Genomic DNA, 24570 nt, shown 5'->3' on the forward strand with positions numbered 1-24570 from the left:
ATGATCTAATTTTCAATAAACATAAAACATATATTTAGATTGTAAGTGGTCACATGTGGTGGCACGACAGAAATAAGATAGAAATTCAAGAGGATAGTAGAAATATTGCTCGATAAAAGCGTGAAAAAAAGGGATCACTTTTCTTTCTCTCGTGTTATTGGTGATAGAGGATGTAAAAACAGGAGAAGGAGGACCATCGTAACTCCTTGTAACGAAACCTAAGCACAAAAATGAACTTTTTTTTATTGCTACTCTCGACGAATCGTAGACACGAGTTTTCTAAAGTATGTACAAGTAGTTTCTATCTTGTTCCTTTTCTTTTTTTTTTTTATTTCCTTCAAAAAGATCATTTCAAAAGTTTTCCCTACTTTTTATAAATGATGTGTATTTAAGTTTCTAGTTGACATACGAAATAGTCGATTTAAACACAAATTTATTATTAACTTATGAAACAGGGGGGGGGGAATCTCATATTTTGCTTTATTCGATAAAGTTTAGTGCTTTGACAAGAAAAATATTATACGAATTAAACGCGGGGATTCATTTATAAGAATTAAAAAAAAAAGAAAAAAGAAAAAGGGAAGCTTATTTTGATACATAAAATATTTGCAAACTATGTTGAAATTTGTCGTAAATTCGTGTATCACGTTTCTTCTCTCTTATCTCGTGAGATACTACAGATAAGATAGTCAAGGTAGAAAAAAATAGTCAAGGAAAAATCGTTCGAACGCGTAAACACATGTATAAGAAAAATACTTTTGGAAAATGCATGACGAGAAGAAGTTCCTTCGAAAATTCATGCTTAGTTGTTGTTGTGGTGGTGGACATTTTTGAACGAGCTTCTCATCCTTTTATGTATTTTCTTGCTATTTGCGTCTTTGTCGTGAAAAACTGGGTCACCGATTTTCTCTCTTTCTTTCTTTTCTTTTTTTTTTTTCTTATATACATACGTACACAAAAATATACACATACACAGAGAGAGATTCTTTCTTTTTAAGGCAGGACGATAAACAAATAAAGTAACGAATGTACGAGCGAGCTTTACAATTTAAAGCTGTGATTCGTGAGCACGCGCGTCTGCACTCGGACTCGTTTTGTGCATAATAAGATTCCCAAGCTTTTCTCTCTCTCTCTCTCTCTCTCACTCTTTTTTTTATTATATTTGAAATTCAAAGTTCTTTTTCAGCTAGGGGTAGGAGGAGGAGGGTGGGTGCATCATTTACATTTCTTAGCAAAGCGAAATTGTGATTTATCGAATTGTCCTTTCCGTCATCAGATAAAGAAATGAGATCGATCGTAATATCAACGAACGTATTACATTTTTCAACTTGCTTCTTTTCTTGCAAGTGTGTCTGTCTTTACTCATTGCACTCCATTTTTCAATGGATCGCAAAATGGTCCTTCTCCTGGTGGACTTCTTTCCAAATTATAAGTTATTGAAATCAAGCGAGGATTATGCGCCGCGTCCCGATGAAATATCGTTCTCTCCAGGCCGGTGCGCGACATTCCAAATCCCGTTCTGCATCCTCGAGAAAGATTTATACGAACCAGAGATAGAAACAGAAAGAAAGAAATACAAAAACGAAAGAGAGAGAAATAGTAGAGTTGAAAATATATAAAGAAGGAGAAAGACAAACAGATTTCTTTCAATTTTATCACAGTAAATGTGTGTGCTTGGTCCTCCCCAAAAATAAAGTCGTAATTAATTATAAAAAAATTAGGGGTGCCCTGTCACGCGTTGCTGTAGCTTACAATCAGTCCGATACACACGTCTTTAAGTCAATTGCGATTATAAATTGAGATATAAACAATTCTATCTTTCAAGTTGGATGAAACTGCACACAGTGTGCACAATTTGATTAAAATCGGTTCAGTAGTTTAGGAGTCCATTGCGGACAAACAACGTGACACCTAATTTATATATATATTAAGATTGTTTAATCTTATGTAACGATTCGTAGAAAAAATTATTATGAATCATCAGACAGACAAGTAGACAGAGATTTGATTTTTTTTTTTTTTTAATATAAAATATCCAACACGCGATAATGTTAACTATCATCGAGATATATCCTCAATTCCTTGTCGGGAAAGTGTACTCTCAACGCGAGTACAACTTAGCACGACTTCAAAGTTCCTACTTGTTGGAAAAGAGAAAACTTTTCTTTACTCAATTATTATTATAAAAAAAAAAAAAAAAAAAAGAAAGAAAAAAGAAGAAAGAACGAACGAATGAACGAACGAACCGAACGGAACGACCTTTGAAACTTTTTACCGAGTTAGATAATCGCGAAGATAAACGAATTCTTGTTAAAAAAATAAAAAAAAGATGATCTCTTTCATTTTCATGATAAATATGGAAAATAATACATTAATAATGTCATCTCTTGTATTAAACTAAAAAGTATATTAATTAGAACAGTAACTCGTTCACTTTTTCAGAAGTAAAAGTTAAAGTTGAAGTTAAAGTTAAATTTTGGGTTGGAATTGTTTTATTATAGAAATGAAATGAGAGAACGTTAGAAAGAAAGAAAGAGAGAAAAGGAGTACGGTGAGAGAATAAAAAAAAAAAAAATGTTAATCTTTTGATAAAAAAACGTGGATTATTAAAAATACATCTTGGCATAGATTGATCAATGAATAATTAACACGGTCGAGTAAGTTCCGCAAGCGTGCGCGTTTCTACTTATATCTATAATATATACATATATATATGCATGTATATGTAGATATATTACGTAGTAACTATAGCTAGGCGTTAGAAGGAAGGTGTACGTGCTCCTGTGGACGAAGGGGGAAGTTTATATCGCTCAGAAGAATGAAAAAGTTAACAAAGGGAGGGAAGTAGGTAAAGCTTCGTTCTACCGTGAAAGCTTTAAAAGAGATGTCGTCGTCGTCGTCGTCCATATACAATACATATACATATCTACATACATATATACGTATAAACATAGATTTAACATAAATTATTTCAGTGTGAGTATTCACGTTTTAATATTTCACTGTAAAAAGTACGTGCGTATATGTATCATCCTGTGAATATTTGTATGTATGTGTAAGTGCGTGTAATGAAATACGCGTGCGTTGTTCAACACGCATAGACAAGAAGCATACGTTTATAATATAAAAGACGTTTAACAATACACTTCCCACTTGGAAGAATGCCACACAGCTTAGAGCTTGTGATTCATTCGCGTCTAAAGAGTGGAAAGTACAAAAAAAAAAGGAAAGTAAGATAGATGGATGAATAGATAGATAGATATATGGATGAGGGGATGTATAGATGGATAGAATAAACGCGTGACAGGAAAAAAGAAAAGAAAGTGAAAGGCGTGTGTATGTCCATGATTTTAAATCGTTTTAAAAGGGGCTAGTCCCCCATTTTAAAATTCATCAATTCCCAAATCGCGTTTCTCAGGAATAAGTCGCTCGTGTTTAGATAGAAAAAAAAAAAAAAAATAAGAAAACAAAAATAGTGAGAGATGGAAAGTGGGTCAGCTTTTTAGCAAGAGGAACAGACGAAGGTAAAAATCGCTACGTTAGAAACACACCCTTGGAAAGGGTAGGCAACTATTACTCAATTTTATATTCATTTTTTTTTTATTAAAATTGGAATGATGAGATGAGTAGAAGTAAGTTGATTCTCGATTAGTATAATCATTGTCTGGACTTTCTATTAAATTGTTTAACAGTTTCACTTGATGATGGTTATTATCGAACGACATCGTTTAAAACGAACGACTACGACTACGACGACGACGACGACGACGACGACAATCTTCTTACGAGGGTAATTTCGTGCGGTCGAGTGTAATTTCCAGACATCCTGTTCTCGATTGTATATACGGGGTGTATGTAATTATAGTTATACCTTCGACTCCTATTATAGGAGTCCTAGTATAGGCTGACTTTCTAAAATTGAAACACCTACATATCCTAAAAATATCATCATTTTTCAAATGATACAGTTTGAATATAAAATTGGTTGCTTCAAATTGGATAGGATAATTTTTATAGCCACGATTTGTACACACACCCTGTATACATTTGATTTCGTCATTGGATTAACTGGTAAACTGGTATTTAAATGACGGAAATGGAATGGTTCATGGGGAAGGGTTTTATTAGAAACATCGATAAAAGTCCAGGGGGTATTTAAATGATCATCGTGTCTTATACGTGTTAAGACGTTTAGAGACATTGATATGGTTAATTAAGAAAAAATATCTATAAAAATATAATTAGATGATAGTTTGAACGTAATTACCGAAATGGAAATAGAACGTATTATAGTTACGATTTGGGCGAGTAATTCGCGTGTATTGTTGCTGATAAAAAGGGGAAGGGTGGAAGACTTAGAGCTTTAAACGGGGATTAGAAGAGTAGGAAGTAAGTTCGTGCGGTATCTTCCGTTTCTAAGCGGCATCGGAGTTCATGCTTATCCAAGCTCGGTAAGTGCATCCTTTTTAACGGGATTAGCCGCCCCGAGATGAGAATCTATGTCGTCGTTGAAGTAGAGAAGAGAAGCCCATTTTCAAGAAGCTAATTCTATTCTACGATCGAATGGCCTTGAAAGTCGACCTCCTTGGCTGATAAGTCCATTTGATAACCGATCGATGTGTGCATCCTCTTCCTTTCATCATTTTTTTCTCTTTTCTCTCTCACCCTTCCTCTTTTCTTTTCTTTTCTTTTTTTTGTTCCTTCGTGGAATTCCCTTTCGTGCCCGTCCAGTCGTTGGCCAAAAATTGGCAAGCCTTCGTTGGACCTGTTACAGGCTCAAGACGAACACAAAAAGATGGAAAGAAGTAAAATATACAGTGAGGGAGGGAGAGAGAGAGAGAGAGAGAGAAGATGAGATGGATTGGAGTTTTTAGCAGCGTTGTTCCTAGCTGAAGATCTTATTTCCCGTCTCTCGAAGAAACTGCGAGAGATTGGGCCACGTAGTAGGTTGGCCACCTGCCTTTGCAACGAGCCAAAACAAAACCTATAAGCTCCTTTATCCTCCAGTTCTCTTGTGTGCGACGTTTATACATTTAACAATAAAGATTTTCACATAATCGTATTACTCAATTTGCTATTCTCAGGTTACGCGCTGCGCAAAATTCGATTAAATAATTCTTCATATTTGATATCACAAATTTGTGTCCACAAAATTTTCTGAATTTGTTCATAATTGCATGAGAAATTTGATAATATTTCAATTGAAATAAATATCAATTGGATAATAAATGTTGCTAATTAGTTAACATTTTGTAAGAAATATTGCTAATGAAATGAATATAATTTAAACATTCCCATTTGTTACACCTTCAAAATAATATTTTGTTTCAATTAGTATACTACTTTTGTTCTCGAGTTTATAATCGGTCGGTCTCTCAGTTATGCTACTTTTTCTTTTTTTTCTTTTTTTTTTTTTATTGAGAAGACCAAAGCGGAAAATAAAAGGAAGGAAAAGATAATAAAAAGTAAGGTAAAAATGTTATCCCGACGAGATTTTCTTGGAGCAACACCGTTGTTCAACGTCGTAATAGTTTCCGAACACACGAGAGAGAGAGAGGGAGAATGAGACGAGATTTATTTTTGATAATAAACGCGATGGAACGCCGAGCGAATATCGCTTTTACGTAACCACCACTCGTAACGGACCGTTGGTCACCAAGAATTTCGTAATTTTCACGATCTCCTATTCCTACGGCATGAATTTTTATTAACATTTTGTCTACTTGAATCTTTTCTACGACGTGTTATATACGATCGTTATCATCACATACCTAAAAGTCATTCCTAGAGATACCACCATCTATCATTATACTTAATTTCTATTAATTTACGAGTTTTTATTTTACCGTGAAAATAATTCATTAATTGAAGAAACGTGTAGTCACAAATTGATCACAATTTCAATGAAATAATAAAATGAATTTAAAGTTTAGTGATAAAGTCAATTAAAGGTTCCATTCTTTGAACGATAAATCTTAATTCCTTTGAGCATCTTAGAAGATGAACGTAGTTTTCTTTTCCCATGTGGAAACGCGTCAACTTTGTTGAGTAATTGCTGGGAAAATGCAAATTTAATAATACCTACATTTTCAACAACGCACGCAATCCATTAATAAAATTCAAATTGTATTACTTAAGAGAGAGAGAGAAAGAGGAAAGGGGGAAATAGAAGCGATTCTAATTAGTAAAAGGACATTAGGAAAGAAAAAATAATATGTAAATGTTATCAGACATCGTACTTATAATTAATGATCAAAATAATATGATTAAATTCTATACGTTTCGGTTAGTCGATCGATACAATAATCTTATCGATTTGTCTTTCATAGGAAGCCACGCGAACGAGTGTGAAGGTAAGAAGTAAGAGTTAGGCAGAACGAAAGAAAGAAAGAAAGAAAGATAGATAGATAGATAGAAAAAAAAATGTGAAGGGCTTTCAGATGATTGGATGAGGATGAGAATATCGAATGAACTTTTAAGTCGACAGCTTTGATATTGGATCATTTCAATGTGTGTGTGTGTGTGCCTTATGTATTTGCAGGAGGAGCAGGTGGCAAAGATTGGAGAGAGGATTCTTTAAGAAACGGAGCTGGGATTACTGAAGGAGCTTTTCCGTTTGAAAATATTTGAAGCAACTTACGACGAAAAGGTGGAGAAGAAGAGTTTGAAATAAAAAAAGAACACAAGCAATTGAGAAAATTGAGATAATAATTGAAAGTCTAAAGATGAGACAAGTCGTTGTCCTAGAGCCAGCAGGCAGCGTTCTGGTGATCAGGCAGACTTCTTTGAGTAGTGGTGGTGGTAATGGTGGTGTCACAGGAGTTAACAACGCCAATTTATCAGCGAATAATAACGGACATGATGGTCATACTCTTGCCAACCACGTATCCGTATCATCGAATGCCTCTAATGATCACAATCAGAATCGTATTGTTGTTGTGCGTTCCTCGTCCACGTGCATGACAACTACGGTAAGTCATTGAAATACTTGGATAAAATGAAATGCAAAGAGAGAGAAGAGCGTTTGTACATATTTTCTTTCTCTCTTTTTAGCCAGCTGTTATTGTTGATGATTCATAGATGTACGTGTACATGAGTGTCAGTGTTGGATATGTTATAGGTTGATGAGAACACGTCTAACAACGGAAACGGTAATATCAATGTGAATGCCAACATCAATGGCAACTCTACTGGTGGTATCAATTGCAAAACATCGGCAACTGTCGGCCTTGGTGGTGTGTCCAAGTCGGTTGAAAGAAACGATCACAAGAATCAGGAAGGAATCGTCGTTGGTGGTGGTGGTACAACTGCTTCTTCTTCTGCTTCTGCTGCTTCTGCTGCTACTGCTGTTGTTGGAGAATCGAACTCTGGATGTCGTATAAGAACAAGCAAGGATGCCGTTCACGAGAGCGTAACCATAGAGAGGAAGTTCGATGGCGCGGATCCCATCTCCGGTGAGTACTTCCGCCATTACTCACTTTTTCCTCCGACAAAGCGGACCATTTTCTCGTAAATTATTTACCCTTATTCCTTCTTTATCTGCTTACGTTGGAACGCGCCGAGGAAATGATCGATCTTTTCTCTGATATCGCATTGTAATGGAATTAGGTAGATATTTTTGAAAGGAAACAAAGAAAGAAAAGATAATGTCTTTCTCATTCGGTTTTTTTTTTTTTTTACAAATTTATAGTTACATATACATACATACAAAATTTTGTTCTCTTATATCGATTAGTTATGTCAAAAATGACAAATTAATATCTTTCTCAGAAAATTCATCACCTTTCACCTAAATAAAGAATATACATATATATTTTTTTTTTTTAGATATACATTATTTTTGCTTGCCCTACACATATTTATCTGCTATTTGTATGACAAATTCGTAATATTTTCTTGAACATTCTCAACACGTGCGACAAAATTGCGTAATAAAGTTTTTCTTTCTTGGTAGTTGTATTTCATGACAGAGCGTGTTAAAGGCGTGTTAACGTGACGTTTACAGGACAAGCGATGAGAGTTAGAAAATTTACTCAATCTACTATGACAATGTACTTTTACAGAAACATCGATTACATTTTATATAGGGTGAGATAAAAGTCGTTTTTTTTCCTTTTTTTTTCTATAAACTTTTTCCACAGAGACTTGCACAAGATTTGGATGAACACTCATTTCAGAGCTTGGATATCAATCCTTGATTTTGTTTTGTCAAATGAATATTAATTTGAACAAATGCAAAGAAATGAATCTATAAAAATGCACGAATAAATATTTAAAGTTATTTTGATTAAAGCTACTTTTATTTCACCCTATATTATATGCATAGGCGCTTGCAGCACACACACACACACACATACGAAACCGCGTTTATGTTTATCCACAGAGTCGTTGTCGGTTCTCTTATGAATTTGAAGATTAATTAAGAATGTAAATCGATGTGAAGACCTGCCCAATGTTAGCACGCGATGTGAAAGTATGTGTGACGTTAGCGATGATGTATAATACATGAATTATGTATAAAGATGAGAGAGAGAGAGAGAGAGAGAGAAAGAGAGACAGACAGAAAACATGAAAATTGCCAAGTTTGCGGATTTGATGAAGCAAGAAAAAAAAATGATCTCTAGTCGTGCATTAATGAAGATGATAGACTAAGAAAAGCTACTATACTTTGTTATCTTTTTTCAAATCGTTACTTTCATATATTTTTTAGTGCAATAAGAAATGGTATTGATTTGTAGAATAGAAATGACTAGTCGATTGATTAAAAATCGTTTGGAAGTAATGAAAAATCTATAAAAGTGAATAGAAGATAGTAGGTAAGCTTCCTTATCGACGTGATTTCTTGCAACCCCTAGGTAAAAATAGAAATGAACCCTCGTAAGGTTGTAGTAGGAGGATACATGGAGATACGTAAGATAGGGTGCTCTCTAGCGGGTAAATGTGGTGAAGGGTTAATTCGTAGTTCCGGCAATATCCGCCAGAGCGGCGATTCTGTGCACTCTTCGACCTGTGCTTTCGAGTTCGCTTATATAGGTGTCTTATATTCACGGTATCCTAGCATATCCCTGCTCTATTCTGACCTATCCGATCGCTACTGACTGGACTGGGTATCGACCCCTGGAGAGACGGGAGCTTCCCTTCTTCTTTGCCACCCCTCACTGAGCTTGCAAGCTTTCGAAGGATCCCACTGTTTTCCTTCCGGCTTCAACTTATCCTTTCCTTCGAGTTTACCAATCTTATCCTACCGAACATTTGGGTGTTTTTTCATCCCTCACCCTCCTTTCTTTCTCTACCCTTAGCGTGTGCACAATTGTAATTCGTATACGTTGGATGACGACCGACGTCGTAACATAGTTCCCAAACTTGAACGCTCCAAAGCGAGAAGCGCTAAAGTAGTCTGATGAATACGAGGTCGAGCTTCTCCGGACCCGGCAGCAATCTTATCGATTGTCTTAGCCCACCTACCGTGACACTCACCCTCACCCTCACCCTTATTCCCTTTCTATTCCTCTCTTGTTACTTCTTTCTCTTTTTTCAAGCAGAACAAACCGTCGTCTTATTTGCTCTGACCCTCCTTTCTTCGTCCTTCTCTTTTCCTACTTAGAAGAAGGAAGTATCACCAACGACTAACGACCATCAGTCAGCTTACGTGTCCAGTTAACTTCGTCCTCGTTCTATGTACCATAGATGAATGTAGTATCCTATGTATTTATTTATGTGCATGTATGCGTGCGTGTAGAGTCATCTCCCACTTTTGAAGATCTCGTACGAGACCGTGAGACTCGCAAGGGCAAAGAAAGAGAGAAAGAAATATAGATAGAGAGATAGATAGCAGTAAGAGAATACAAAAGGGACGGGGCAAACGAGGAAGACGCGAGAGGTAGTTGGACACGAGTCTCTGCCAACATTCTATTTAAAGCGAAACGATAGTAGTAATAGTAGTAGTAGTAGTTAGTAGTAATAGTAGTAGTAGTAGTAGTAGCAGTAGCTAGCTTGCTAGCTGACTGGTAATTTACGAGCTTATACTAAAAAAGTTGGACACTTTGGGGATGGCTCCGCACTTTGACACGTGACCCACTTTTATCAAGTTACGTAATTGATCACCTCGCGCCTGCCCGGTTTGCAAACGTACGAAGGCGACCTCTTCCCCTTTTCTACCTTTTCTACCTGTCCACTCTCTTTCTACTTCTGTCCGTCTTTCTGTCTTTCTATCTGTTCATTCCCATTAGACAATAACGACGTGGGAGCTGCGGCAATGCATCGCGAGCGTACACGCGTGAAAGTAGATAATACCTCGGTGATTCTTGGGATTATCCAAAAGCTGCTGCCGCCGCCACCTCCGCCGCCTGATCATGAACTACGAGATAATGAATATTACGGAGTAAGGATACTCCTCCATTTCCAGGTCGTTTATCTAGGGAGCATGTTATCGGTAGCTTTGTTGGCTCAGTTTTATCCTAATTTAGTCGTGCTAGTTTATCGATCGTCAGACAAAATTCCTATCTATTCTAGTTAGGATTTTCGTTTCTTTCCGTTCGGACAAATAGATCGTCGTAAATGGGAAGGTCAAGTCACGTGCTTCTTTAACTACTACCAGGATCGATAGCAATCACTACAATTAGAACTCTCATAGAACGAAATAATCGTTACCGGGTTCTCACGTTAACGTTGATTAACTAACAAGAAGAGAAACTTTGGTGGTTATCAGCGAACAGCTCGTTATCGTTCGATCCCCTGTCGTCCCCCCTACCTAGACCAATTTTTGCTTTCTGACCACGGATTTGGTCGGATATCGTTAGGCGTTGTGTTCACTCTTCGCTCTTGCTCGTTCAAAGAATCTCTGCCGACGTGGCAGATCCTGTCGACGATTTAGATAGCATCGATCAGAGTCACTAAAGTTTTCTATCTTTTCCTCTAACTCATACTGTTTTCAAATCAATAGGCTAATTTCGAGGTGGCCTGGGTACGGTCGATGTGTCTGATGTCACCGCAGGAACGTCGAGTAATTAGAACACACCAAACAAGCGTGCTCGCTATTGGATTCCCCTTTTGTGTTCCGTTCTCTAATCTTCCTTTCCTAAATTGGTCTTCGATACGTACCATACAATCATGATCAGTTGTTCTAGTATTTTTCATTTAAGTATATATGATTGCAATTAATTTTACTTATGTAAAACATTTGTCTAAGAAAGAAACGAATTTTGTACGATCTATGATATTAACGTTTTTAAATGAATCATCTAGCAAACTGGTGTAGGTCATTTGATTTCTGATCTACAATCGTCGTGAGTTATTCGGTCTCGATTATGACCTCGGGGTTAAATGATGAGGCTACGCGAGGAAAGCTTGGAGAGTTCACTATGAGGTAGGACACGTTTGGATCGGTAAGGGAATCGGTGAAATGGTCGTTGTAGTGGTGGTAGTATTCGTGCGAAACGACAACGGCACATGCATCCTTTCCGCGTAGAAGGAGAGAGAAAGAGAAGAGAGGGAATTCTCTTCACACGTTAACGTTGGCACACGTGGAACAGTGTACTTCTACCTAGGCAACGCTTAAATCCATATAAATACGTGCCCATGAATCCGGCCATTAATCAGATTCGCGATAGGGAATGGAATAGAGGGATTGTAGGGGTAGATGGAATGGTTTGAGGTGGGGTTTAGGAGGGGGGAGGGCGGGTGAGTGAGAAAGAGTCTGGAGCGCAAGCCCGAGTGATTTTTACCCAAGCCACCCACCCACCTACCCACCTACCCACCTTCTTTTCTCTATATATTTTTTGCTGATATCTATAGACTACTAGGAAGGGAGACTGGTTGTTCCTGGGGTCACTAGAAGATGGCGGCACCTCCATTAAAATTCGACACGAACCTTCTGCGAGAATCCGATGTATGCTGTGTCATGCACCCACTTCTCTCTCTCTCTTTCTCTTTCTCTTTCTCCTTGTGTTTCTATACTGTCTATGTTTATGTCTCTATGTGTATGTCCCTTACATGGAAGGATAGTACAGGGGGTAGTTCTACGAGTCTGCAAGCGTACAACTTCTCGTCTCTTGCGGCACGAATGCGCATTTCTCGTGTATAGGTGCGAACCTGCTGGGCACATTTCTCTCTCTCTCTCTCTCTCTCTCTCTCTTTATTTCTTTTGATTTTTTTGTACAACCTCTTTCCTCCACGTCGTAGGCTGTGAGTGGAATATGGTTTAGGCGACTACCAAGAGGGAAATCGTGCATCCACTAGTACTGCCGCTTCTATTACGCAATAAGAAAACTATTTCCATCGCGTTTCAACATTTTAAAGAAACTTTTTATTGCGACCCCCTTTTTCTTTCTCTTTTTGCTCACGTACCTTCTCTACCACCCCTCTTCCTTCTTTTAGTTTTCGTTTCTTTTTTAAAGCTCGTAATATATTCGAATAATTTCGCGACCGGACGTCGCACGGAAGTGTACGAGAGACGTGCCCTTTTGACGAATGCAAGAATAAGGTTTACGATCGCAGCATTTTCCCTTTGATTTACAAGTGTTGAACGCTGTAAAGCCACTGCGACCGGAGGAAGAGCACGATCGTTATCCCACATATGTATGTGTATCTATATACGTGTCCTACGTACATGCATATGTAGAGGAATGTATACAACAAGCGTGTAAAACGAGATGGAATTTTCGCTTGGAAAGGATTTAGTCGATTTATACCGATAGATGCGCTATCCTCTTGGTGAATAACGTTTCATGTACGAATTAGTATGAAATATAATATTGTTCGTGGAAAAAAAAGAGAAGAAAAATAAATAACGAGAGAGAGAGAGAGAGAGAGAGAGAGAGAGAGAGAGAGAGAGGAAGGAAGCTCAAGATTATCGAACTGGCAGGGTGGAAGAGGTAGAAGGGGTGCAAGAACGGTACCGGAAAGTACGTGCAAGGCCGTACGGTTTCGAACGGCACGAACGAATTTCGTCCTCGATGTAACCTTTTCGCGAACATTATTTTCACGTAGTATTATAGAAGAAACTGTAGGTATAAGGTATATAAGGTTTATCAAAGTTGTACAGTCTCGAAAAGTAGTAAGTATTAAGGTTCGCGCTGTAGCGCAAGCGATAATCGTTTTTGAACGGGGTTGTTGGGGTTGGTAACGTTCGGCGCGACGTTTTATTTCTAAGAGCACGAACGAACGAACGAACGAACGAAAAAGGAAGGAAGGAACAAGGGAAGGAAGGGGATGATCCCAATATGTGTGTGTGTGTGTGTATGTGTTTGTGTGAGAAAGGGTTCTCGTAGGTTCTAACTTGCCGGGATAATTTGCATTCTCGGTAATCCTTAATTTACAACTCGAGCGAGTTTTCCAACCGAGAGAGTGAGAGCAGGCATATCGTTAGGAACGTTTCTACTTTGGTGAGTGCTGGTGGTGCTCTGTCGTGCTGTACTGTGCTGGTGCTGCTGCTGCTTCTGCTACTCTTGGTGGTACTTTGCTGCTCGTGCTTTTGCAGAGTGTGCAGCAGGATAACGTTGCGAGAGAGAGAGAGAGAGAGAGAGAGAGAGAGAAAGAAAGAGGGTGGGTTAGCTGGGTTGGCAGGTGGGGGTAGCTCGTTGGCCAGGGCCCGTAGCCGAGCCTCGGGAGTCTGACCGACCAACCGACCGAACTGCTCGCTGTTACTACTGCGCTCTGCTCGTTTGGGTGGGGATAGCTGCTGAGAGCACTGACGAACCGACCGACCGACAGACCGACTGATAAAGAAGTGGGGGGCCAACGCGAATCGCTCAGAAAGAGAGGGTAGTTCAGTGGATAGGGGTAGTTTGGTGCCGAAGGAAGTAGGAAAAGAGGGGAGGGGGCACGAGGACGAGGAGCGGAAAGCTCGGGAGTCGCGGGTTGGCTCACTCTGCGGCTCCCGCCGCTCGGGAGCAGACACGCGGGGCCAAAGACTAATTTGAACTATTTTATTAAAACACATAAACAAAACAAATACATATTTGTAAATAACACTTTTAAAAAGGCAACAAGAACAACAACAGCAACACGAAACTATATTAAAAATACACGCGGAATATATTAAAAAAAAAAAAAAGCAAAATTACGTGACGTCGTCGTACTTTTTAAAAAGCCTACTACTACTTCTACTATCTTCTTCTGTAAAAAGTCTCGTGTATTTTCAAATACGAGAAAGGAATAAGCGAAGGAACACGCACGGCTGCCGAAGGAAGGAAGGAAAGAAGGCAGGCAGGCAGGCAGGAAAGCAGGAAGGAAGCAAGGAAGGAAGGAAGGAAGGAAGGGGTTTTAACGTTGCTGACGCGATCGCCGTCGAAGAGGCACTCGTGTCCTATCGGCCTGTGAACGGGGGAGAAAGAGAGAGAGGGAGAGAGTGACTGAAAGGGAGGTGGTACAACGAGAGAGAGAGAAAGAGAGAGATATCAGCTTCCTGATTATTATCAAAAGACGAAGGAAGCATAGCGAAGGAAGGGAGGAAGGAAGGAAGGAAACATTGGAGAAGGCTAGGTAGCACGTGCCACGATAACGAAGGAAAAGTTTAAACAACGAAGGAAGAAAGGAAGAAAGTAAGTAAAGTAAAAGAAAACGCGTCGACTCTGAATCTCCGTTTTGAGTTCTCTCTGTAACTGTGTGATCCTTACATTATTTTGTCCCTTCGGTTGGGGACAGGTTCAGTGTTGTAACTTAGGATATAAGAAGAACAGAGTTTTCTGGAGCGCACAACAAAAAGAGAGAGAGAGAGAAAGAGAGAGTAAAGGAGAGTGAGCAAATTAGAAAAGGGACAATAACGATAAAAGAAGAAGAAGAAGAAGAAGAAGAAGAAGCTGGTAGAGAGGAGGAGAGTAAGTTGCTCCTCCTAAGAGGGAGGAACAAGGAAAGGGGACTGGGTAAGATTTTGCTAGAAAGGGTGACCTACCCTCCAAGAGCTGGGCTCCACTTTTTTATACTAGTTCGAAGAATTTTAAGAAGAGGAAGAGGAAGAGAGGAGGCGTATCAGCGAAAAGTATCTCTCATCGAATTGCTATAGACAGTCGATAGAGAAAGGGAGATATATCTATATATCTATAGAGTGAGAGAAAAAGCAGCAGGAGGAAGGAGGAAGGAAAGTAGGGAGGAGGAGGTGGAGGATCGATCCTATGCGCGATACCGTTTCCATAGCACGCTCGTGCCTCCACGTGCGCTCGCTACAAGAACCGTACTCGGCATAGGAAGTGTCGAAACGAGCCAAAAAAGAGGAACGTGTTGGACGACTACGTGAAGAGAAAAGGGAAAATAAAGCAGTATTATCTTGAGCGAGTGTGTGCGTGAGCTAGAAATAAAAAAAGAAAGAGTAAAAGGTCGGAAACGAGCTGGCTCGTGTGCACAATCCTCCAGGGGATATGTCCTGCCGTTCCAAAGGGAACCATCCAACGCGAGCACAAACGTTAGCGCGCAAAGGACATCGGCAGGCCGATCGTATCTTCATCCTGGATCCTGGCATTAAAGTATCTTGACGAAAAGAGAATCATCGTCTTCATCGTCAGAGCATCAAAAATAGCAACGTCAACACCAAGAGCAATAGCAATAGCAATATTAGTAATAAAATCAGCAGCAGCAGCAGTGGAAACGGCAGCAGCGCCGGTAACGACTTTCAAGCGAGTATCGCTACTACTACGACGACGATCCTGAGCAAGGATCTCCATCGGTTAGCTGGTGCTAGCACGAGGAGGGCGCAGTCGTCCAAGCGAGAAGGACTCTTGGCTGCTCTTTCGACTGGTGGTAGCTCAACTACGGTGAAAGCTACGACGAGTTTTACCACGACGACGACGACAACGACGACGACAACGACGACAACGACGACGGCGACGGCGACGACGACGGCGACGACGACGACAAACGTCATCATGCCGGCTAGAGCTCAACGAGCGCGTACAGCTACTACCACCACTACAACCTCGTATGGTCGAGGACGATGACGATCGGCCACGATCGGTAAGATCAACGCGAAGGTCGCTCGAGCGAGCGTTACGGAGATGGCGAACTACAATCATACGAACGCACAACGCGTTGTCTACCACGCGAATCACCCGACGTCTCTTGCCCCGAGTGAGTCTCCCAGCCTCTCTTCTTCTTTCTTCTTTCTTCTTTATTTTACTTTTTTATATTTTCTTATTTTCTTCTTCTTCTTCTTCTTCTTCTTCTTCTTCTTCTCTCTCCTTTCAGCATAGAGCGTCACTCGTCGTGGGAATTTTCGCTTTCTTTCTTCTTACTTTCAAATTTCTTTGCATTTTCAACGAAATACCACCATCAGTGATCTTATTTTTTATTTATTTGTTGATTGAAATGTTGTAAACAAAGTTAGAGCCAAAGTTTGCATCGACCACTTATTATGTCTGTTTATACGGTTAAATAGATTTTAATAGTCGATTTAGTTGGATATTTAGATAGACCTTTTAATTTCGACATGCTGGTATCTAAAGATTTTCTAGCAAAGCTTTTAAATTTTTCAAAATGCTTGACATAGTTTTTCAATTTTTCTTTCCGCATCGCTTTATTTAACGTCGACGAAAGTTAAATGAATATGCACCGACGAGGGTCGAAGTATTTTTATCCTACTATTACAGTTTTTTCTTTTTCCCTTTCTTTTCTCTCTCTCTCTCTCTCTCTCTCTTTCTCTTTCTCTTTCTCTCATCAATCGCCCGTCGAGCTTTTTCCGTGCGATAAGAATTACTTAGTTCTCGGTGTATACGTAATATTTCCGTTTGAGTGAGATGAATCGACATAAACTACAAACGGCGATGGTTTAAACTACCTAAAGTTTTCGTTAGAGAATGTAGAAACCGAGCCAAATTGCACACAAGAAGTTTTGCTTTCGACGGCCAGAAAATCCAGATTGTGGACTCAACGTTGAAGCGTGCTGCACGTTTTGTTTCTTCTTACGTTTCTATCATTTTATATGAGGCTGCTTGATTAAATGAGAATGTACATTTGACTTTTGTTGCCCCCATTACTTGTCATAAGTCGAACAAAAAGATATACTCTGATTATGAGTTTAAAGATTTTTTTTTTCAAAAACAATTTTAAATCTAATGGATTTCTATTGATTTTAATTAGACCGACGGCCTCATTTACGTAGCGTGTGCGGTAGGTACTTATACATTTCGCCATTCTCATTATACACACGTAGAACATGCGTGTGTCCTAAATATTAGGCAAACCGGGCAACCATCGTGGTAACCGATTACGACGAAATTCTCATTTTTTAGAAAGAATTCTCGTTCGTTCTTATTTTTGAAAATATTTGAAGAAATTTCATGGTACATACATTCCACTAGTGTATATGTATATTATATTATACTTAGGTATAGTAAGTATTATATATTTATCGAGAGTGTGCATTAAAGCTTCTCAAGAGTAACAATGCGTTTATCGAAAGACTACGAAAAGTATATGAAATGTTACTCAGAATGTTTGACTATTTTGCAAGCACACTGTGTGGAAAAAGTTGAATTCTTTTGATAAATAATGTCAGGTCGTTACATTTTATTCCATCCAACGAAATTGTCAGGAACGATCGATTGTTCATGCTGGTGGACGAACAATACAAAATGAAATGAACATTGTATACTTGATTGTAACCAGTTGTATGATTGAGTGTACGTATCTTTTACACGTCGAAATGTTATCTGACTATCTTACAAAATATTATACAATTATATTAGAACGCAAATATTCAATCTCAATGATTTTATTTTAATTTTCTAATTTTCTAGAAAATAAGAGAAACTCGCTCGCGCGTTCGTCCGTATCGTATCGTAGATGATTTAATTTGATATGCCGGCACAATACGGGTCGTCGTTGACTGCACACGGACTTTTTTTTTTTCTAATTTACTTAAATCGATTTACGAGACGGAGAATTATGTAATAAGATAAAAAAAAAAAAAAGAAAAAAGAAAAAAAATCGCGGCAATGTTTCATAAGAAAAAATTAATTTGGAAATATTCTTGTCCAGATGGGGATCCCATAAAGCTTCCGGAGAATTTAGAGACTTTGCCGCGGGCCGAGCATTTTCCCACGCAAAGACACCGATGGAATACCAACGAGGTGAGTACCAACCATATATGATTTATGATGTTCTACGACAAGGAAGTATACGTAGAACGATGCCGACGACGTAGATTAGATTCCACTTTGATAAACATAGTCTCCAACAGGACGTGTTACGACGACTTTAATCATTTTCAATCTCGTATATCTAGTGAAAAAAAAAACAACTTTATCTACAAGATCTCGGTTTAAGTTTATTTTCGTCTCTTCCGCTATTTCTTTTTATTGTTATTATTATTATTATTATTATTGACGAAGAGTAAAAACGAAACGAAAGAGTAGAAGTAGGAGTAGGAGGGGGATTCGAGGTATGGAATTATTGGAATTCCAATGGATCTTTTTTATATTTGTATTCCTTTTTTTATTTTCACAGTCATCACTGGTCTTTTTAGCATGATAGCCTACAAAATATACATACACACGTGTAATATTCGTTCGTATATATATCAAACATATCTCCTGAACAAATAGACAAATATAATTCTCATCGTCGTTTAAAACAGCAGCGGTAGCAGCAGGGTCGTTAGTTAGGTTCGGTTGAGTTCTAGCACTGTTCCTAGTTAGAACGATGTTGTGTTGGGTCGGTGAAGTTGATAGCAGATATACATATGCACCTAGTGCGGTGCCGGTGCCGATGTTGTCGGTGTCGAGAGCGTTGATAGTGGTTGCTAGTGGTCACAGAGAGAGGGATAACTAGTGTCGGTATTGGTGTGTGTGTGCGTGTTGGTTGCAAGGGTGTTGTACATATCCAAAATACGACGACGACGACCACGACGACGACCACGACCACGACCACGACGACGACGACGATGACGACGAGGATGAGGTAGGAAGAGAACGTAAAGCTTCGTACACATAGAGAGAGAGAGAGAGAGAGAGAGAGAGAGAGAGGTATACCGATGTAGTCCACTGCTACTCTGACCCCGGTCGGCCTCCGATCAATAGTAGGAGGCAGACCGAGAGAACGAGAGAGCCAGCCTGCCAGTCGAGCTTTCGAGCTTTCGAGCTTTTCACTCTTTCAGCTACTCTCTTCTTTTCTCTTTCTGACGAACCGAATTGCGACTATCGTTGTTATATACTACTTGTAAACTCGATGTGAGTCAACCTACATGTTGGTTGTTGCTCGCCCTTGGAACAATTCTCTATCTCTCTCTCTTTTTATTTCTATCTTTATCTCTATCTCTCTTACTCGGAAAGGTACTAGAAATTAAAGTGCTCGGAAAGAGGAGACTCGTTGACGATCACCCTCGATGAGTTTCAGGTGTCTGACGAGCATCTACCTATCTCTACTTACATACACTGTCCGCCTTTCTCCTCTTCCTTCTTCTTCTTCTTCTTCTTCCTTTACCTTCTCTCACTTCAACCACTCCCGGGTCTTTAAGTCTTTGGGTAAACGTAGCCTCTTGTGCCTTCTTAAAACGGAACATTTTCTCTCTCATCTTTTCTCTTTCTCTTTCTCTCGTATCTTCTTTCTATTTTTTTACTTTTCTTTTCTTTTCTTTTCTCTTTTTTTTTCTTACGACGAAACGCAAAGAGAGGAGAGGATGTGGGGTATATACGCAACCCTGCAACCTGGTGTAATGTTGTTAATGAGGTCGAACCGAAATCCCGGCCACCGTGCCACCGTTCTTTTTCATGCACGTTCAACCGACCTTTTTTTTCTGTTTTTTCTTTCTTTCTCTCTTTCTCTTATTTTTCTTTTTAAGCTCAATAGAGTTTTCCTGTCTTTTCCTTTTTTTTGTCCAACTCTCTTCTTTCTTTCTTTCATTATTTCTTCTTCTTCTTTTTATTTTCTTTTCTTGCCTCAAACAGTGAAAAAATAATGCTCCGGGTCAAAGTGAATTTCACCCTCTCATCGATTAATCTTCATTATTATTTTGATTATTATTCGTCTGTACATCTTCTCTCTTTTCAGATTAAAAATATTTTCTTTTTCCCCCCAATTAAATTGTATCTTTGAATCTAGGTTAGATATTTGAAATATCTTTAATTATAATATTTCCAGACGTTTATCAAAATAAACGTGTATACAGTTGCATTTATCTATAAATCACATGGATGGTATTTATGTAAAAATATACATAGAAAGTCGAACAACTCTAGTAGTCTTTTGATAAAATAGTCCAAGATTTTGTTCTTGTATATTAGAGTGTTGTAAATAGAGAGAGAGACAAGAGTATCTTCTGTGAAGTTTTGTACCTCTTTTTGTGCCTCTTTTAACTTAAGAATGTAGAAGCCAAGTGTAGAACAGAAAGATAGAAAGAAAGAAAATAAGTAGAGTAATTTTTCTCTTGAAAAAATTTCACCTAGCTTATTCTCGTCCTTGATACATTGAAGGTAGGGATGAGTTAGAAGAGGGACAGAAAAGGGGCTTGAATTTTCGCACACAAAACATTCAGGTGATATTCTCCTAAAAGACTTCTGACGTGGTTCTTCGGTTTTTATTACCGTCGCCTGATAAAATCCCATTTGTACTAAAATAGAGGCCCCAACACACACACACACACACAGCATTGGATGCATACACGAAGGATGATTATAGTAATAAGTTTTAGCACATACCTTAGGCTACGAACACGTTGTTCGTTTTGTACTCTCGTTCCGTCCAACGACCAACTTTTTCTTTTTTACCTCGGGTTATTAACTATCAGTCTGCAGTGCCGAAACGTGTTTTTCGCGCCGACAGAGAGAGAGAGAGAGAGCGAGAGAGAGAATAAGCTTATTTTATGCAAATGCTGCCACTTTAAGCGGCCCTTCGCTATTGTGTCTTAAGACGATTTATTAATAGATCTCACGATCTTTACCGCTAACTCCTCAACTCGATTCGTTCGTTGAAATGAAAGGAATGATAGATAAAGATAGGAAAGGAGAAGAAGGCCGAGTTACTGCTGGTGATGGCGTAGAGGATGTAGAAACCATCTGCATTACCGATGATCCAAATTAATTACGCCACTCTTGGATTTCAGTTCTGCGGAGATAATGGGTAGCGTCGTAATATAACTTAGAGAGAGATAGAGAGCATTCGGTTTTAACTGGAACCCCAGCGTTTGTACGGGGGATTCGTTTTTGAGGCAATGTTTGACTTTGCATATTGATTTCCGCTCGAAACCGACGTCGAAATGTAGCCATTCGAATGTTTGCAATTTCCTACTGTACACAATGCGAATGTCGGCTGCAATTAACATCGTTTTGTTCCTTCACGTTCGCATACATATGTATATGTATACGTACACATTCATACATACATATGAATACCCAACCAGGTACCTCTATCATCTATCTATGTTGAAATTTCATCGAATATTCCGAGTGGTGGGAGAACAGAGAGGTAGACACTTCCAAAGTTCTATTCGATTATAAATTCGTGCTCGTTTATATCAGTTTTCTGTTTGTATGAGTGTGTGTGTGTGTGTACGTATGTATGTGGGGTATGCAATGAAAAGGAAGAATCGTGTGTCCCTTAGGAGGACATTTAGTATTATTTCGTCGACGTCTTTCTAGTCGTTTGATTTTCCTTGGTAAAAGACGATGTCTCTTCTAAATTCTCGACCCTTCTCCATTATTTTATTGTATATACATGTACATGTTTATATATATAGAGAAATGTATGTGTGAGTACGTAGAAGCTTGGATCCAGGGTACGGTGATAAATTGCGTAGCAAGGTTAATTAGTGAAGGACATTCTTATCGAGACGTTCGGGAGGCACATAAATAGAAGAGATTTATCGTAACTTCCTTCCTCTACCTGTAGCAGAACGGGTTGGTGGTGGTTGGTGGTCGTCTTTGGCGACGTTCATGGTGGCACTGGGACGCCGACAGGATGGTAATGAAATATCGATATTGGACGATGTCGGAGAAATTGCGTGGGCGTTCTCCATTCACTGTTATTCAGTGCTCTACAAAGGGGCCAGGAAATTGGCAAATTTTCTCGGACGAGCTAGGAAATATCCTCTTTTTTTTTCCTTTCTTTTTCCTTTCTCTTTATTTTTCTCGAACAAACGAACGAACGAATTCTAACGCATCGATGCACAATTTTCAAGATACATTTTTTTTCATCAAGAAATTAAATGAAGATAAAGATAGAAATATTTTCAGCACAAGTTCGCTTTTTTTTTTCTTTTTTGTTTTAGGTTTCGAGGAGAATTAATTGAAATTTAGGACTTCTTAATTACATGCCACATCGATATCGATTAAACTAGATAAAAGAGAGAGAGAGAGAGAAAGTTTTTCGTGACTTTCATGACTATCGGTATTAAAAGATAGTAGATTCTTCTTCTTCTTCTTCTTCTTCTTTCAACGTCGTTTCTTATCGTCTCGTTTAATTATAGTTAGTACTTTTTCGTCGTTCATTTAAGTTTCACCTATCATCTGCCGTTCGAAAGTTTATAATCCTTATTACCACTACTACCATTACTACTAGTTTTGTATTAATACTATTATACTATTTGTTTGAATCGTCATACGCAGATTAAACTCTTCGTGGAGAAATTACGAATGTCAACTTAAAAATGTTCTCCTCCTTCTCGCGTGATCGTATAAAATATGATTCGTATGATCAAACAAATCTCGAGGAATAATCAACTTATATAAAAGTAAAATAATAATAAAAATAATAACAAGAACAACAATAATAATAATTATAATAATGTATTTTATTGTACATTCGGTAACTTGAATATTTCTCGATTAAATCGCGTGTGTATAAACATATATATACACCCACACCCACACCCACACCCACATACATACATAGGAAAAGTTTTTCTTTTCAGACTTGGGATAGATCGTATAAAATAAAAGTTTAGTTTCCCTAACGATTTCAAAGACTAATTTCAACTTTATTTCTGTTCGAACGATTTTAACCGTATCCCTGTACTTCTCGACTTGTCAGAGTTATTTTACGATGTTACTACTGATAAACCGTTTAATATCGTGTGATTTCACTATACGATTTCGAAGTTAATAGTTTGAACAGGCCTCTTGCTACTGTCCGTTAGCATATGTATGTAAAGCTTCTTCTTATTGTCTGACTAATTCTATCCAATCATTACTATTCGAACTTACAATTAAAATTTGTAGATATCGTGACATTGTATCGCCTGACTGCAGACAGCTTCGTTACTACTGTCACTCATTTTCTATCTCTACCCTGACACTGAATTATCAGTCGATATTAATGAAATTTCTTCTAAGTGAATAATATCAACTTTGTTATCTCATAGCACATGCGAACAATCCTTTCGTAATTCAATCAAAAAAAAAAAAAACCTTATTTCACAATAAATTTCTCTGCTTTTTTTCCCTTTCTCGTAACTTAATCAAAGTCTTATCGAGAAAATCTTTTTGAAGTTTGTTTATGCACATGCGTGTATACATAAATAAATTGTTTCGCGATTCAATAAAAATAACTGTATTCTTTGTTTTCTTTTTTTTTTTTTTGTTGTAGCTATGTTGTAAAAGTTTCTTTATCGAATCAACCATACACAATCTAAATTCCATCAGATTCTATCACATTTAAGAATATTCCTGAAAATATCCAATTTCTCGAGATATTCCATTTGATCCTTCGCCTATTTCTCTCTCCCTTTTTTCTCGGTAAAGTAAATCAGGCCGTGAAAAACATGGGTTGCTCTCTTCTTTTTCCACTATTCGCAATCATGATTGGAATCAGTCGGAAATTTTTGGAAAGCATTTTTGGTGGTGTGGGCAAATCGACCTTGTATATATACATATACATATATATATCTATATGTACATATGTGTATACACATATACAGACATATGTAGGAAAACTGTCAGTTTCTATATTCCAAAGCAAATTATCTACCATTGCCTGACCTATTTTACACTTGGCAGGTTGGAAAAGTTGACTAGCACGTAGAGGAACAATTTGCTTAGAGAGGTCCGATTTAAAGGGTTCGATACACGCCCTCCTAGTTAGAGAATTCAGAGGAAAGATAAAAAGTATTCGATATTCCAGTCTCGTTCACCGTCGATGTTAAAGAACACCTGTGTACTCTTTGACTATTTTATTCTTCTGCTTTATATTTATCGTTAGTGTCTAACACTGGGGGACAATCATAGCTCATACGAAAATATTCCTATTGTTAAAACACTTTTGTCATGATTTCCAACCTGATTATATTGTCAAAGAAGTTTTGACACTGAATTTCGTAGTATTCTTACCTTTTCTTTACAAGTATAACAAAAAAAAAAAAAAAATAAAAGAGAGGAAGAAGAAAGAGTAGGTATTACATGTATGACAGAAAATGATAGATGAAGAGTAGGACCGGTGAATAGTTGAATCGAATAGAAAGAGAGAAGGGTAACTGTTACTATGCGCATACTTGTTGACGTGGCGGATCTTATTGTGGAAAAAGTTGCCAGAGGCGTTGTTGATCGTCAAATGTATGCGAATATTTTCTATGTGACGAATCTCTTGTAAGATTCGTATCACCTTTAGCGAGATAAAGACGAGGGAATTGGAAGGAAGATCAGCGATATATCA

At 38.3% G+C, this 24570-nt stretch overlaps 1 protein-coding gene across 8 annotated transcripts in view; it reads left to right on the plus strand.

Annotated features, from left to right (window-relative positions):
- Positions 1-24570, plus strand: part of Camta (Calmodulin-binding transcription activator) — a 47625-nt gene that overhangs the window by 8213 nt on the left and 14842 nt on the right. For 5 of the 8 annotated variants that reach the window (XM_089176464.1, XM_015332059.2, XM_089176466.1 and 2 more), the window contains exons 2-4: positions 6542-6971; positions 7121-7454; positions 17968-18059. In XM_089176464.1, the coding sequence (XP_089032590.1) occupies positions 6726-6971; positions 7121-7454; positions 17968-18059 (672 nt within the window). In that variant the 5' untranslated portion in view covers positions 6542-6725. Of the gene's footprint in view, positions 1-6541; positions 6972-7120; positions 7455-13838; positions 16060-17967; positions 18060-24570 lie in introns of those variants that run through there. The other 3 variants (XM_089176467.1, XM_089176469.1, XM_089176470.1) reach the window with 3 other exon arrangements.

The sequence above is a fragment of the Polistes dominula genome, unplaced genomic scaffold (assembly GCF_049000335.1).
Source record: "Polistes dominula isolate Pdom_NZ unplaced genomic scaffold, Pdom_raw_medaka contig_25, whole genome shotgun sequence".
Lineage (NCBI taxonomy): Eukaryota > Metazoa > Arthropoda > Insecta > Hymenoptera > Vespidae > Polistes > Polistes dominula.